Source organism: Wolffia australiana, chromosome 2 (assembly GCF_029677425.1).
Source record: "Wolffia australiana isolate 7733 chromosome 2, ASM2967742v1".
In the NCBI taxonomy this organism is placed as follows: domain Eukaryota; kingdom Viridiplantae; phylum Streptophyta; class Magnoliopsida; order Alismatales; family Araceae; genus Wolffia; species Wolffia australiana.
This window is the reverse complement of record NC_135836.1, coordinates 5,346,856-5,364,351: the sequence shown is the minus strand read 5'-3', so window position 1 is coordinate 5,364,351 and position 17,496 is coordinate 5,346,856. Positions and strand designations below refer to the sequence as shown.

The following is a 17,496-nucleotide window of genomic DNA, read 5'->3' as shown; positions in this document are numbered from 1 at the left end:
GGTCTGGTGTGGCCCGTATATGGCTGGCCTTAGTGGGTCAGCCCACTAAGGTTAGCCCAATTTGGCTAAGTGAAGACTTAGCCAAATTGGGCTTAAGCCTTATTGGGCTTATCCCAATGGTCAGGACTTAGCCGATTTGGCTAAGTCCTGCACAGGGCTACCCTGTGCCCTGCGGTCGTGTGCACTGGCTGCGCGCGGACCGGTGGGCAGAAGGCTGTCCCTGCTGCACAGGCACTGCACTGCACCGCACGGTGGTGGCTAGAAGACAGAAAATTTGAGTTTTGAAATGATAAAAAATGATATTGTAATGCGATTTTTTTGGGGTTTGAATTAGGGCATGCTCGAGGATCTAGAGAGATATAGGGAGATATTTTAGACAGAGAAAAAAACATTTTTAGAGCGATAAAATGTTGAAATGAGAGGATAGAGAGAGAAAATGAAGAGATAGAGAGAGAGAAAATGTAGAGATGGTGTAGAGAGAGAGAGTTTGAGAGGGAATTTGAAGGTGTAGATGAAGGAGATTTTTTATGGAATTTTTAGGGGGTGAACTATGGATATGGATTAAGGTCTAGAGAGAGAAAGAAAAGATTCTAGAGAGAGAAAGGGCCAAAATGAGGCGATAGAGAGAAAAAATGAAGAGAGAGTGTAGGAGTTTGAGATAGAATTTGGATGTGCAAATGAAGAAGATTTTTTATGAAATTTTTAGGGAAGTAACTATGGAGATAGATGAAGGTCTAGTGAGAGAAAAAACCTATTTTAGAGAGAGAAATTAGAGAAAATGAGTGTTTAGGGTGGGAAAGTGATGGATTTTAAGGGTAAATGGATGGGAAGTGATGGAGAAAGTAGAAATTTAAGATTCTAAAGCCTCAATACAAGTTTACTGAGCCCTCAATGCTTCCTCTCAAGTATGGATCTTTATATTTCACCAGGATCAGGCATTTTTCAATGCAAACAAGAGACGAGACTAAGAGAAAACTTCAATAAACTCACATTAAGCAGGTTGAACAACCTGGATTCTGAAAAATGCCTTGTCCTGCTGGCCAGCTCTTGCTAGAGCACGTCCGGAATGAGGGAAAATGAGGGAGAAAAAGTCTATTTATACATTGGGAGAATTACTAAATACCCCTTTGGGCATTATCTATTATCTTTTCTTGCCATTTTGCCTCTTTTTCTCCATGGATTGAGAGCTTTGCCTTGTAATTTCCAGTTTGTTTCTTTTTTAAGGTGTTTGAAGGCCCAATGGGTAGGTCAGGTCGTGGCCCAAGACCCTCTGATCTCTCCTTTAAAAGCCTACAACACCGTTTCATCATTTGCAGCCCACTTTGATAATCACTAAGCTCCCAAAAATCCTCCAATTTCCTAAGAATTGTATCTTCTAATTCCTGTAAATTTCTGCACATTTGGAACTATAAAAGACTTATCAGTAATCAAACTGATTGACTTCATAGAAGTCAATGAAGTTAGTGAAAAATAATCATAATGTGCAAAAGTTAGAATTTCTAGCTAATGCATAAATATTTGGTTAATTCAAATAATAACATGATAAATTATAAATTAATAATTCTAAAAACATCTAAAATATATGAAAATATATGTTAATTTATCGTGTCATCAATCTACACTTTTCTTCTCCAACTCTTCTAGAAGACCTTGTTGATCTTCTAACCATCAATACTTTCTTTTCGGTTGAGGTTCTAAAGAAGACTGAAGAAAAATGGGGCATAGTTCTGGATAGCCTGGATGCCTAAAATGGGTGTCCTTTCCCCTATTTATACTCTACTTTAAAGATTTCTTAAAATTTCCTTAAATAAAGTATATCAACAAATTCACTTTTAATTTTATGTGTGTGACCCTCGAGGGCCTTGTTTTCATTCTATTTAATAGCTTTAATTTCTCAATAAAAATTATTAGCCAAACTTATTAATTAACTATATCAAGATTTAGATTAATTAATTAATTAATGATCAATAAGTTAGTTTCTAGCCCAAGGGATGCCAAGCTATGCCTCATGCTCTAGAATATATAAAGTATCAAATGAACTCTCTCTTGGAACCTTTAGCGGCATCAATTGCCATATGTGTATAATCCATCATTCACATGAGACTAACGAATAACTTAGGTTATAATTAATCATCAAACCCTAATCTGTCCTTCAGTTAGTACTAATGCATAATGGGGATCACTAGTGAATGCCTTCTCCAATATCCTCACCATGGCTAGAGATTTTGTCTGGATAACTCAATCACATTTTGTTTAATTCTAACTATATCTCAGATAAGACTGATTTAGATCCCATACCTTAATGAGAGTTGGTGATCTTGATCACTCAACTGCATCATCTTCCTCGAGTCAATCTCCTCTTATAAAGAGAAGGGGTGATCTTGACTTGATCGCTCAATTACCTTGTTTAATTCGTACTATATCTGAGATAAGACTACTTTGAATCCCATGATTAGAGACTCATAAACCATGTTTTAAACACCGTCATACTACCACTCATACAACTATGGCATGAATCAACCTGATTATTTTTTAGGTGTAATACCATTCAAGGATTCATATAGATCAATTAAATCAACTCTTTCTCTATAGAATAACCACCATTTGTTCTTAGTGTATCCACATTAATGGCCACATGATCGGCCTTACTTATCGTATAATTAAGATCATATAGTGTTATTCTATTGAAATAATTCCATTTCCATATCATCTATGTCTCAAATAGGAATACTAAGAGTAATTTATCTAAATATTAATGATCGATGTACTATGATCTCTTCATAATTTATTTAAGTCATTGGATGTACTCATAGACTTCATTATAAATATCAACATAATAATAATAATGAATGAAATTTTATTTTAATGAACTCAAACAAAATATGGTGAGTAGCTTCACGACCGCATAGTATCCATCGCCCATAGTGACTAGGGCCACTTCCACGGAAAAGCTATCTGAGAAGTGTGTCACTTACGGTTATCTCCCTCGTCTCCTTGATTGATGTAGTAGATTGCACAAACAAAACAAAGTTCCTCCAAATAAATCATGTAATTTGATAACTTGATGATTACTACTGTCTATTGGAAGATCCTTCCCTGATGCTATCTCTTGTTTGTACCAGCTCACAATATCATATAAGAACAGAGGCTGATCTTCCTCACATATGAAATTTAGAAGATTCATATTGAGTAGAAGTTGAATATGATGAGTTTGTTTCCCTCAATTCACAAAAAGCCATACCCTATCTTAAAGCCTCGCATGGAAAAGTTGAATGCCCTGTTAGGTTTGGTAGCCAAAATGGGTGCTTTAATAACACGTGATTAATTATATTTTACAATGATATTCTGATTTATATTTCTTTTAAGGAATTTTTCTACATCATATCTATAAAGAAAAAAAATTTCTAAGTCAAAATATTTTTAAAAATTTCTTACAAGATAATTGTAGAGATTATAATTTTTTTAAGTCAGACTATATATATTTTTAGAATTTTAGGATTTAGAGTGTTTTTAAAGGCAACATTTAAATTTATTTCCATCTTTATTTTTTGAGTCTCCACATGTCACCATTCAATTTATTGGATGGTGACCAATTATTGATTTCTATGTCATTATAACATCTGCTCCACCATAAGGGTCAATCATGAGCCAAAGTTGTTTAACTTTTTAATGCTCACAGAGACATGTCCATTAAAAAATGTAGGATTAAAATGACGATAACTGTAATCTGAAAGGAAGGACACGCGACGGCGTGACATCATTTTTCAAATTAATTTTCTATAAATTATCTACAATATATGGAAAAGCACAGGGACAAGTTTATGTACTTCTTTAATAAAAGTGTTCGCAAGTTGCATCACCCTTTTTAGAGAACATTGTACTTACACCTTCTATCTATCTATGCCTTTTGATCTATATGTGTAGGCACCTTGATGTAACACGATGTGCCGGGATCGAGCGACTCATGCTACACCATAGGAGACGGGCAAGGATACGGGAGCAAATGCTTTAATGATGTGTATGGTTAAAAATCAATGAGAAATATATTGGAATCCAATTGGTCCGGAGCATAGGCATAGATAACGACACGAAGGGTTTGGCACAGAAGAGCTCCCAATGACCCAAATGTTCGGTTCGAACGGCTGACGGAATGGGGGACATTTACCGTCCACAAGCTTCTACATCCGTCTCCGCGAACGAAGCTAATCTGACACCGACGAAAGAAAATCTCTACTACGAGTACGGTGGGTAAACCTATAATCACGTTTTAAATTCTATCGTTGCAGAGGAGCAATCGAAGAAAATCAGCACTCAAAGACATAATTAAACTGCAACATAAAGAGAGATGGAGAGAGGACGGGTGACCTGTGGTCCGTTTGGACACTCGGAGCAGCCGCGAATGGATTAGTAGTGAGATGAATATCGTGCCACAACGAAGTAGTTGACAATGGAGATGACGGATAATGGGAAATTCCGGGGCAGCTAGTGAACCCAGGACTACCACAGGCTGGTCCAGTGGAGATAGCTGCGATCATTTTCTGTGGTCTCCCAATGACAGACTAAGAACCAAGGCGGTTGAAATAACCGGACGACAACACGTCAGATGGTTGCGACTGGAGATGCAATTCGCCTTTCTCTCAATAAAATGCTGTCTCGCAACCGGTTCTGATGGTAGGGTGATGTCGTAGGGTGCAGATCTAGATGACTGAGTCTGGGAAAGATGGACGTTAGTAGATCATCGTAGGGCACATATTGACCTTCTCGTCGAGGTTCAAATTCTGTCCGTGAGGAGGGAGATGGGATCACAGTAGGTTTCACTAGAGACGCGAAAGAATAACCATGACGATGATGAGTTTTCTCTTAGCAAGTTGCAGGTTCCGTCCGCGAGAAGATGAGGAGTACACCATTGGCTTTCTCACGATCGCGGTGAGAGTTGCTTCGATGGTGAATGGTTGTGCGGGATCAGCAATTTTATGGTGATGCAATCACGAAGGTAGATCTACGGGTGGATACTCTCTGTTTTCTCTTTTCTTGAAGGAATCCTAAAAGAACAACGAAGAACACTTTTTTTTCTTTCAAAACAACAACTGGTTCCCACGCTCGCCCACCCCCCTCTTTTCTTATAGTAAAAGAGGCGGTTATGGGTGCCCTATTGGGCTCCTTTTTAGGGGGAAGCTTAGTGTGCTTCCCCTTAAAAGGGTCCTTTGGGGGGGAAAGAAGTCAAACATGGACTCCCCCCCAAAAGGTGCAACTAGAACACCATACAAAACAAACACATGACGACGAGGGAGGCCTGTACACACGCAGGAGGGGCCTCCTTGCAGTCAAACACATAACGATGAGAAAAGAGTAAAACGGTGCTATGATGGGGCCTGTACACGAGGAATGGGCCGTCATAAAAAAAAACACAAATGAACTCGACACGTCACAAGACAACGCGAATGCAGCTTCTCAAACCTGGTAGTGGAAATGTGAGTTCTTCACATGAGTTCGGGCTCTACGAAGTGGCTGATGACAAGTCGGAACGCACCCGCCTGGATGGTCCCCCATCACGCCTGTTATTGTAAAATTCATCTTTGAACTTGCTTCATATATTTTAGACTTTGTGAAAGAGAGTGAGTTGGAGAGTGATAAACCAGAATTTGAGTTAAATAAGTCGTATAAAGCTTTGATTTATGCAACAATATCTATAAAATTTTCCTTACTTAGAATAGGGTAAGTAAGGGTCAAATCCTCAATGCAATTCAAATATATTTAAAATATTTTTTTGGTGATTTAATATTTTCTAGATTTTAAAGTATTTTTTAAATAGGAAAATCAATGAAATAAATTAAAATTAGTCATAACTATTTTAAATAAATAAAATACATATTTATTTATTTTAGATAAATTATAATAATTTAATATGATTTTTAGAAAAAATTGTGGATTTTTTAGGGAAAGAAATAAATTTAAGGACAAATAAAACCTTTGGTTGCGCTTTCCACAAAAAAATGGGTACTAGACTGAAAATACTATAACTTTTTGCTACTGGGGGATTTTTCCAATGTCTTTTGATGTGATGTAAAGCTGAAGTCTAGGATATCCACTTGAATTAAACATTCATGAGATCACATAAACCTTGTTGCCACTTAAGGGCCAAGTGGCGCTCTTTCTCTGAGAATCTTGATCACCCTTGAACTCTCTCTCCCGCACTCTTCTAGATCAAGAATGGATCAAAGAAATCTGATGCAATAGGACTCCAAGAACTAGTTGGGAGTAGAAATACAAGATGAGATATAAAGGGAGGGGAGAAAATATTAAATAGAACTACGCTAACTCTCCCGGCCACTGTATTTAATTCCAAGGGTTTGGAGGGCTAGGATTACTTAATTCCTATCCTGGATCCTTATTCCCTCCTTTTCATATTTGAAAACAGGCCTTTCGAATTCAAATTGTGGGTTAGTTCCCCTATTCTTGCCTTTAGTTGACCCTATCCTTAAGGAGGTTAGAATGGGCTTCTAGAGTGGGCTTCTTGTATGTTGGGCCTCTCCTTATTATCTATGAGATGTCTTAGGTTTCTAGTGTCCTCCCATTTTTATCTCAATTTCACCATTGTATTTACCTAAGTCATGTTTTTCAAATAAACTCCAAGAAATTGTGAGAAATCCACTTGACTCTAAGGGGTCAAGTGGGGTTAGTCTCAAAAATCAATAAATATATGAAAATAGAGCAAATAAAAATAAATCATAAACTTCTTATTATATCCTTGAATGGTGAGCAATGGTACTGAAAAATCCAAAAATATGTGGTACGCCCTACTCTATCATATTTCCACATCCGTCCACTATTTGAAGACTTGCATAATTTGTACCCATATTTATCCATATATCTATTTAAATCTCTCTGTACCACTTCATATCCCGTCCATCATTCCTTAACTTTATGTATCTTATCTTTCTTTCTCATTCTCTCTCAACCTGATTGTCTTATATCTTCCATATCTCATCTTTCATTTTCATAGTTAAAAGTCTATGAATATTATCACCGTCTCACCTTGCTATTACCCTTGTCTCTTTAGTTGTTACCTTGTAGGTATCACTTCTCACTACTTAAATAATATTAGATTATGTATTCATGAACATGAGTGTGGCTTGCATCTTGAGTCGTGCATACCCCACATCAAGAATGAGTCTACCCCATGCTTCCATTTTATTATGCTCCGACTCGGCGACAATGAATTGTATGACTGTTATTTTTTGGAACATCGCCACTTCTCTTTTTCTATGATCAAGTACATACATTAAGGAGACCTTGTACTTGGTACCATAGCCACCGAATGATATAAATAGAGTGATAGATCTGTAGGGAGCGTGTTATGTGCTAAAGATTTATGGTGCCTGGTGCACCATAGTAGAATGAGTCATAGTGCATAGCTGTTATGTTGTTCATTATAATGCAAAAAACGATAGAGCTACTACTAGAGCCATAAGGTTGAGGGTAGCAACCTTGCTGGATGATGTGCGGTTCATTGTTTCCAAATATGGTGTAAGGCCAAGGTGTAGGAAATATATGGATAAATATGGCTGCTATGTTAGCAAGCCAAATGTACATTCCACTTCTTGTTTCATATTCATTGGTATTGAATATTCATTTTTATTCATATGTAATAAGGAACCACAAATATCATCCATCACATCATTTGTCACAGTCATGTATTGGTGATGAATAATGTTTTAGAAGTGTGTGATGGTGATGGATAGTGTGACAGAATATTGGTGATGGATGATGTGACAATGACAAAGAATCTCAGATCTATGACGTGATGGGATGGTTATCATGGATGATAATGGTGATGTATTTTTAAATAATGAAAAGGAGAGAAGAGTGAGAGAGAGAAATAGAGTCAGAGTGATAGAAAAATGAGAGTGAGAGAGACCAAAAAAAGAGGGAGATCAAGAAAAATAAAGAAACCAAGAATGAGAGAAACTGAGAGAGAGAGAGAGAGAGCGAGAGAGAGAGAGAGAGAGAGAGAGAGAGAGAGAGAGAGAGAGAGAGAGAGAGAGAGAGAGAGAGAGAGAGAGAGAGAGAGAGAGAGAGAGAGAGAGAGAGAGAGGAGAGAGCGAGAGAGAATGAGAGAGAGAGAGAGAGAGAGAGAGAGATATAGAAAAGAGAGAGAGAGAGAGAGAGAGAGAGAGAGAGGGGGAGAGAGCGAGAGAGAGAGAGAGAGAGAGAGAGAGAGAGAGAGAGGAGAGAGAGAGAGAGAGAGAGAGAGAGAGAGAGAGAGAGAGAGAGAGAGAGAGAGAGAGAGAGAGAGAGAGAGAGAGAGAGAGAGAGAGAGAGAGAGAGAGAGAGAGAGAGAGAGAGAGAGAGAGAGAGAGAGAGAGAGAGAGAGAGAGAGAGAGAGAGAGAGAGAGAGAGAGAGAGAGATGCCAACAGAGAGAAACCAAGAGAGATCTAGGGAGAGTTAGATATTTGCCTATAAAAACAATAGTTTCCTCATATGACCTCACATCTCATGGGACTGGGATGAGAACAGGACACCAGGGCTGATAACATTCCATTTACAGTACTAATTTCATACATATTCTATTTTTACTTGCACTAAAATAATTATAATTGCATGTTATCAGTGAAAAATATCTTTTAGTATATTCTCCCGAATTTTCCTGATTTCTCTGCTTTTTTTCTTGAACTTATTGAGTTGAAAACATGAAGAAGGGGGCAATAAAAATGCTCTGGGCCGTCTTAATTTAATTTTCCCTTTATATCTCTATCTATTTCAAGTTCTCTTATTTTCCCAATCTCAAATTCCATATTATTTTGTAAAAGAGGCCGCGTTATATAAGTCACCATATCTGGGCCTAATTGGGCCGGCCCATTAGTAAAACAATCTCCCTCTCGAGCTCGTTTACAAATTACAAGTTTGGAGGAAATTTGCGACATTTGAAGCATTGATTGAAGGCGAAGTCCTGCCGTCCGCCGTCGCTTGTCGAACCTTTGCAGGTGATCGCAAGTTCGCGACCAATTGCGGAAATCTGAAAATTTGATTTCTTTATGCCTTATTTTTCTCTCATTTCTTCATATTCCTTGGTATATACTTGTTCTTTTCAGTCGAACTTGCTGTTCCCGATTTCCTTGACTGTTGCTTCAACGTTAAGCTGGCTATTTGTTTAAGAGAGGTTTTACTCAGTGGATTTTGATTAGTTTTCATCTATTAACGGTGCCTTTTCAGAAATTTTAGTACTTTTTTTTAGATCATCCGCTTTGTTATTCGATTCATTGGTACAAGACAGAGTTCAAAGACGGTTCCACTAAAGGAATTTATTTCAGAGGAGATTTCTTGGGCGGGTTTGAATGGAAGGTGGGGAAATCGGCGTGAGGAGAGTTCCTGCAAGGTGCCAGCGAATTGGATGCGATGCCATGTTTACTGATGATGATAATCCGGAGGGATCATGTCAATATCACCCATCTGTAATTGACCTTTCTCTTCCTTTATTTATTCTTTCTGTTCTCTCATCTACTGATTTGCATGAGTTTTCTTTTAATTTTTCGTCTTTTTCTTCACTTGGACATGAGCCGTACTTTGGAATCTAGTGCGTTCCACTCGATTCCTTTCCATGATTTTTGTGTCATCTACTGAGCTGCATTAGTTTTCTGTTGACTCTGTTTCTTTTTTTTTTTGGATATAAGAGTGCTCGTTGCGTCTTAGTACATTCCAGCTTTCTTCTGCAGTAATCAAGGTGCATAGTCTTTAAACGTAATCTTCTCTCCGCTGCCTCATGAGGATCCTTTCTTCTTCCTGATCTTGTTTCTATCTCTATATTTTTTCCTCTCTTTTTCTCACTCACTCTCTCTTTGCCTCTCTCTGCCTCTGTCTCTGTCTCTCTATGCCGTTGCCTTCCTGCCTTTCTTTCTCTATCACTATCTTTCTTTGCGGCTCTCTCTCTACTTCCTGTACTCTCTATATCTCGTTCTCTGGTGAATTCCTTGGAATCCCTTGTAGATTTGATATTCCCATCGACTTTTGTTTTTTTTTCTCCCTGTAACATTGAGATTTATGATTCGCATCATGGGCAGTACAATGTTTATAGAGAATACAATTTCAGTGTCGTCTGATACTCAGATGTGCAGCCTTATTTGATAGTCATATCTATTTGACTTTCCCTTGGTATGGAAAACGCCAAATAATCCTAAATATTTTATCGTTTTATTTTATCATTCCTAACTGATTATTATTTTTTTTTGCATGCAATTCCTACGTCGCCTACATGAATTCTAGCCGGTATGTTGATCTATCATTTACATAATATTTTTTTCTGAAATCCATTTTCGTTCTTATATGGTTCAGAAATGACCTTTTCAGCCAATTTTTCACGATGGCATGAAGGAGTGGGGATGCTGCAAACAAAGAAGTCATGATTTCAGTTTATTTTTAGCAATCCCCGGGTGTGACATCAACCTTGCAATAGTTCTTTCTGATATTGGCCTCGGCCTTTTATTCAAAAAAAATTGTCCTCTGTCTTGACCTGGAGTTATTTAAATTATCTATTTTACATCTTTAACTTATTTTAAAAAATATAGGGGGGAAGTCTTCAGAGATCAATGATCCTCCCTATTTGATTAATTACACGAAAATTATAAATTCATCCTTGACCCAAGGGGTCCCCATACCCTCCGTTCACCTCCAAACAGAGATCAATCTCTCCACATTGTGTACTACACCAACTGGTGATGCCTCTCATCCTTTGAAAACGACCTCGTTGCAATGCAGCCAATTTTCCAAGAGTACAACAAACAACCATTCCTGCTCCTGCCCCCTAGTTACCCTTTCCTATGGAGAGTACCAAATGGGTTCCTCTGAGGAGACATCCACCCCTGTCATAAACTGGTTGGCCCACGCTGCCAAGTTTACATGTATTTGCAGAAAAGATGGGAACAATCTTCTTCACCCTCGTATACATAGCATGCTCTATTGGGACTTCCGGTAGCTTTATATTCCTAAAGGCCCACATCACCAATCCTCATCTAAGGAATAAGCACCCAAACAACTGCAGTTTAAGGGGGATCTTTAGCTTCCATATGTCACAATATGCATTGATGGTTCCTCTTCTGATTGCCTTTTTCTGATTTGTATGCATGCGACCTTGACGAAAAAGAGACCATTGCATCTTGTGCCCCAGTCGCAGATGTAGTAGATATCGTTGCATCATCTGATAATCCTCCACCCGTTGTGATGATAAGTTGTTGAGAAACAATGGATTGCATGTGCTGTGATACGATCCTGTACCCCCAAGGGTATCTTAGGCATTTTAGCCCACTAAGGGCATTTTAGTCATATCATGCTTAGGGTAGATTGCTTTCTTTTCTTATAGATATGTGTAGCCCTCCCTTGAGGAGGGCAGTCAAGACTTAAGGTAAGATCGGCCTCTTGGCTCACTATCTCGATCCTCCCTGTCTCGGTCCCGTCCCCTTGACCGTCCAGCGATCCCCTATCCCCGTGATCTTCTCACCGGATCTTCAGCCGGCTCCCCTCCAATCCGATCCCTACCCTTGCTGTTCGGTTCTCTCCTAGTCTCCGACGATCCCTGTCCCCGCGATCGTCAACCCTTCACCGCGTCATCAGGCGGCTCGTCTCTGGTCGATCCCTGCCTCCTCTCTTCGACTCCTCCTATCTTTCTAGTTTCGACTCTCCTAGCCCGGGAATGTCTACCTTGCCTCGCCCTCTACCCTCTTTCCGATACAAACCTAGACCGAGGTTCGTATCATGCTGTCCCAAAAGTCCAAAACCATGGCCCTATGCATCCTCGTCAGGGAAAATAGGGAACCTTTGCACATAGCCATGGGAACCTTTGCACATGGGGGGCCCCAAGCTAAACAGTTGTTCAGCCAACAGCAGAAACTAGATCTGTCGCCCAGCTTGGCAGCAAAAAATTCTTGTTTTTGAGGAAACACTTGCCTTAAGCCTTGCAAGGATGTGAATGACCCTCTAACCCAGAGTTGTGCGCACTCCCGGCCCATTCATGGTCCTCAGGTGTCTTTCAAGGCCTTGATTTGCATATCTTCCTCTGTTACCATTGGTCAGCCCATTTATTTGGCTAAAAAAAGGAAGGTTCGTGTCGTATAGCTGTGACACCCTGATATGATCCCGTGTGGGGACCAGATCTAACTCTGCTGTAATGGGTCTAGATTGTAAACCACGGAGATTCAATAGAACACAATGTTTTCAATTCGGGAGAGATGGTTCGGAATAAGAGAGAAAGAGAGAGAGGGAGAGAGAGAGATTCCCGGGAAAGAAAGAAAGAACGGGAATGGTGGAGGGATGACGAAGGATTGCCAGATGAAGGAGGGCATCGCGATTGAGACTGGCGACGTCCACCTGCAGGCACGAAGAGGATGAGGGTCACAGCCCGAGGGAGAGAGGAGGAGGTGGGAGAGGGAGACTCACATTGATAATTCCTGCCCTCTACTCTCAAGAGAGAGGCCTTAAATTGGATCGTCAACGGACTGGGCCGAGGTTTCTGGGCAGGGCCGCTGCCGTGACTTCTTCCTAACATATATGCATTGGTAGATCATATCACACCCATAGCCCCCCAGTTGACTGGCCTGTAGACCACGTCCTAAGATATGAGGGCCATCCCCCTTACCCTCCTCTGATCCTGCACATTTTCATAGAACCCTTCGCATCAAACCTCCCAAGTGCTTGCTGACACCAATGCATATCTTGGAGGCCAAGATATGGAGGATGGGGAGCATTGAGAGCACCAACCACAACAGCACGAGACGAACTCCCCCCATTCAACAACACTGTGGTCTACATCCCCCAAACCACAGCTCCATCTTATCTGTGACAAGCTGCTTGTCTGTGGCCTTGAGGTGAGCCCTCTTTAAAGACAAGCCCAGGTACCTTATGTTCTAGTTGGTGTCCCCAATGCCATAGAGCATAGAGACTCATCTAATGGTAACCCGAAGCCAATAAAAATTATTTGGCACAGTTGATAAAAAGTCCCAAGCAGTCTACAAAGAGGTCCAACACCGTGAAGAGACTCTTCGCCTCCTGCACAGATCCCTCCGTAAAGAAGCTTATGTCATCAGCGTATTGCAATAGAGGGATACCTGCTGGGAAGTGAGGGGTCAGAAACTTTTAGAACAGATTGTGGGAGCAAGCATGGGTTGTTCTTATATAGGGAGTGCATCCACTGTAAGGATGAATAACAACAGTGTGCCAACCTTCACATGCAGATTCAAATCACACATGAGAGCAAAAGACGCCGGGGAGAGACTCTATGTCAGGGAGGCGATGGTGGGCTGGAGACCATGAGATCCCCCTGATCCAGTGGCAGGATAAACTGATCTGGTTATTCTGGTTTTACCTATCTAATTCCTGTCCTGATTGGAAATTCTTGAAGATCTCGACCAGATATGCTCTCTCAATCTTTCTCTCTCTCTCTCTCTAGAGAGAGAGATAGGAGTGTATCAACACACCACCATGGCACCCCATTTCCCGCAGAGATCTCCCCATTATTCCATTCCCCCGCTTGTCGTGGAGCCCACAAACATTCTAGGAGCACTTCATGAGAGGATTGGTTCTTCCCCTCATCTCCTGCTATCTTAGGTACCATATTCCTTCTACCACCACTTTACTAAATCTTGTGAGGCTCATTCCCTCCGTCACTCAGCTTCCCCCCCACTATGTCGGCCTCTGCCATCTTGCTGGCCTCCTCCCTGATCGCAGTGCACATTACATTCTTTCCCGTCCGCTACGTGTGTCTTGTGCTTCAGAGATCAACCACCGGCGGCAGATGAAGGCCCCCAAGAATCTCCATCTCCAGCACCAATATGTTTGGGTTTTGATCTCTGGACATTAGCCCTGTTGAGGGAAGACCACAGAGTGCCTGAATGGCCTCTCTATCCTTCACGGCAAGCTGCTTAGACCTTATTTGGCGTGACTCCTCAGTGACCCAGCTCTCCTAATGTACCGCGTCTACCTGCTGGAACCTGCCTTCCAGAATCTTTTGTCCTGGGCTAGTTGCTTGACTCTGCCTTTCTGGGGGCTCTTTTGGTTGCTTGTATCTTTAATTTCTCAACATCGTGGTTTTCTTGAGAAGGTGCTTTTAAGTTTTTAAAGTGAGCATCAACATTTTTTTCCTGTCAGGAATTGTCACACTATCAAAAACACATAGTTGGATGTGCAGACAACTTTACCGGTTGTTCAAAAAAATCAGATGAAATTAGAGACACGTTGTCCCAAGGAAGAGATGGCAATGGCTCTAGGCCCAGATCATGCTACAGTTATTATTTGTTCTTAGGGGAATGCCAACTGTATTTAACAGGAACTGTTCTGAAGGTAAATTACAACTCTGTTGTTCTTAGGGAACTGGATATAGTTGGTCATTAATTGTGTCAATCAAAACTCTGTTTATGAATATGGACAGTTCCTGTAAACTGATTTTACTCTTTTGACACTTTGAGAACCCGACTCTGTGATGGGGGACTTTTCTTCTTGTCTCTAGGGCTCTGGTTCAAACTGTGACTAGATCTCATCCTGAAATTTTTAATTATCTATAAATTAATCAATAATTAAGGCCCTTTCTGCTCTATCTCTCTTTCAGTTGTGATCCATGGAAAATATTTTTTCAAAAGATCATTAGCCTGAGATATTTATACTATGTATTTCAGAAATGACTGATGTGGGAATTTATTGGCAAGCCATGTGACAGCACCTGATTGTACCCAATTGGCCCATTCCACCTAAATGGGCCTATTAGAAAGATCTGCCTGATCGACTGATACGCGGTTGAACTACCTCTTGTTTAGGTCGTTCATCTTGGTCTGATCTTGATTGGCCGATACTATCAGGATCAGGGCCATTCCTTCAATTGAGACTTTTGATCAGAGTCAATCCTATCCAATCGAAGAACCCTAACTGTGGCATCTCTTATGCAGAAGACATAGGGTCAACTAATATTGGTAGCTGAATTTCTTTCGTTGGAAGCATCGTACCCTAGATGATACTTAATCTCTCTCTTTCTGGCTTCCTTTTAGATGTAAGACCGGAACACACACCATTGAAAAACTCTTCGCCAAAACTAAGCCAACACAGCCACGGGCCGTCCCTGTCAGTTACTCAACCCCTGGGACAAAGCCCACAGATAGTAAGCAAGAAGTCACCAGCTGTTCACGATGCCGCCAAGGTTTCTTCTGTTCAGATCACGGTAATGTTTCCGTCTTTTTAAATTTTTTGGGGAAACAAATTTGAAACCGACTTCCTCTCTGAACGTGTGAAATTGGTAATCGGAGTCAATTCTTTTCAGGCTCCCAGGCCCAGCCACCAAAGCCTGAAAAAGTCAACCCTCCAAGGAGGATTGATCTAAATGAGTCGAAGACATGCAGGAACAAAGGTTGTGGCAAGCCCTTCAAAGAGAAAGATAATCACGAGGCAGCTTGTGAGTATCACCCTGGTCCGCCCGTCTTCCATGACAGAAAGAGAGGGGTAATCTCATTCCTATGATTTATATTTTTGTTTTTAATGATCGTCGTCTTCCATTTTGTTATATTCTTAGGAAGTTATTTTATACCTATATATTTCTTGATCTTCATTGAAGACACCTTATATTATTGTCAGGTTTTTAGAAATTGGAGAGGAGATTTGAGAGAAGGTAGGGCTTAGAACTCAATTCTAGGACCTCTGTTGGAAGGGTAAACAAATAATCCTTCCAACTACAATTCCTTGTTGACAAGGACAAAGATCAACAGATTCAAGGAGAGACAGAAAGAAACTTAACTTCTTCATTGATTCAATCAGTTCCCTTGTACCCCTTATATAATGGGTTACAAGGGAGTTACATGTAACGGAAAAGGAAATAACAGAAAAGGAAATAAAAGAATTCGGAAAAGGAAATGTCAGTATATGGAAATAAAGAATTCGGAGTTGGCTAGCTGACAACCTCCTGTCTGTCCAAAATATCTGCGCTAAATTGACAGATAAGAGGTCACAAATTTACCTAGAATACCCTTTTAAAATACTGTACAGGCGTTCTCCCCCGGTCGTCTTATTAATCAGAAAAGACAACGAGTTGAAAGCTGCTATTTATTTTATTTACTTTGTGCATGTAGCATTAGACCTTAATTTAGTGTTACCCGTTCTATAAAGAGGGATGTTTCTTGCAGTTATGTTGACCAAGAATGATTATCTTTTAGAGGATGGATAACATTTTCCATGAAGCAATGGGGGATTTGTATTAATAAAAATTAAGTCAATTCTGCTATGATGGCCCTCAAAATAGTTGCAAATACAAATTATTTAGTAACATTGAAACAGTTCACTCTAGTTCATTAGTTGATTTTTCAAAATATTTTTCTCCTCATTAGTAAACGTTCAAGTCCATTGATTAATCAATATCGATATATATATCTCTCGTGATTAATTTTTTTGAGGCAAACAATCTTGCAGTGGAAATGTTGCGATGTGTTGGTAAATGAGTTCGAAGAGTTCATGGCAATACCGCCTTGCGCCAAGGGATGGCACAACGCCGAGGCAGCTTGATGGAGATGCCCTAAAGAAAACTCTTTGATCTTCGTCCTTTAGAAAATGGTAAACAACAACATTACGATTAGTCATCCTGATCCCCTGTTTTTTTTTCTTTTTTTTCTTCTTTAAAATGAGTTTGGCTTAATTGGATTATGTGCCTCTGTTGAATATGACCAGTTGCAGATAATCCACTTGCAAGAAATGTGCATTTTGTCCTTTTTTCTCTTTTTAATGTTGCCTATCCGCCAACTTATCTGGGAAAATATTGAATATTGATTGACATGTCTGAAGACAACATATTTGCCCCTCTTGGAAATGACACTTGGGTTTGGTGGACGAAGAAAAAAGCATTATCTCCATGGATGATGATGGTGACAAATTCCTCGCCGAGTGGTGCATGTCGATGATGATGACGAAGATGCCCATCATATTACAATTATAGTGAGTTTTGAGGACAAAGGGATGGTTGGAGAGATAGAGATGGTGAGTTTTTGGATGACAAAGAGATGGTGAGAGAAAGAGTGATGGTGAGTTTGGATGACAAGGGATGAGAGAGAGATGTTGAGTTTGTTTGATACAGGGATGGTGAGAGAGAGATGTTAAGTTTGGATAACAAAGGGATGGTGAGAGAGAGAGATTGTGAGTTTGGATGACACGGAAGAAATATTAATGAATAATCGAAACGTTTCAAATTTGTTTCTAACAATGCTTAAATGACATCTACCAACGATTTTGAACATTATAGAAGTACTTTTACCTCATTATAAAAAAAAATTTCACACACTCTCTCTAAATGTTATTCTATATGTTTCTTTTTAATTATCTCTCTCTATGTATATATCTGTATCTTGCTCTCTATATCACTATCTCACCCAATGTGTCTCATTTTATCTTTATTTAGTTTCCCCCTTCCTCTCTCGCTCTCTCTCACTCTCTTTCTATCAATCTCTTTGTACCTCTTTATCTATGTCGTCATCTCTGTCGTC

The 17,496-nt window shown here is 40.0% G+C and overlaps 1 protein-coding gene across 2 annotated transcripts; it reads left to right on the top strand.

Moving 5' to 3' along the window:
- The first annotated feature begins 9,614 nt into the window (after positions 1 to 9,614).
- On the top strand, positions 9,615 to 16,725 carry PBS2 (cysteine and histidine-rich domain-containing protein RAR1). 2 transcript variants are annotated; one of them, XM_078591791.1, is made up of 5 exons: positions 9,615 to 10,264; positions 10,346 to 10,428; positions 15,025 to 15,194; positions 15,294 to 15,472; positions 16,433 to 16,725. In XM_078591791.1, the coding sequence occupies exons 2-5, from the start codon at positions 10,364 to 10,366 to the stop codon at positions 16,523 to 16,525; spliced, it is 507 nt and encodes a 168-aa protein (XP_078447917.1). In that variant the 5' UTR covers positions 9,615 to 10,264; positions 10,346 to 10,363; the 3' UTR covers positions 16,526 to 16,725. The 2 variants fall into 2 exon arrangements, with proteins under 2 accessions (XP_078447917.1, XP_078447916.1); XM_078591790.1 differs by lacking the exon at positions 9,615 to 10,264 and having other exon boundaries at positions 10,286 to 10,428.
- Positions 16,726 to 17,496: the final 771 nt, after the last annotated feature.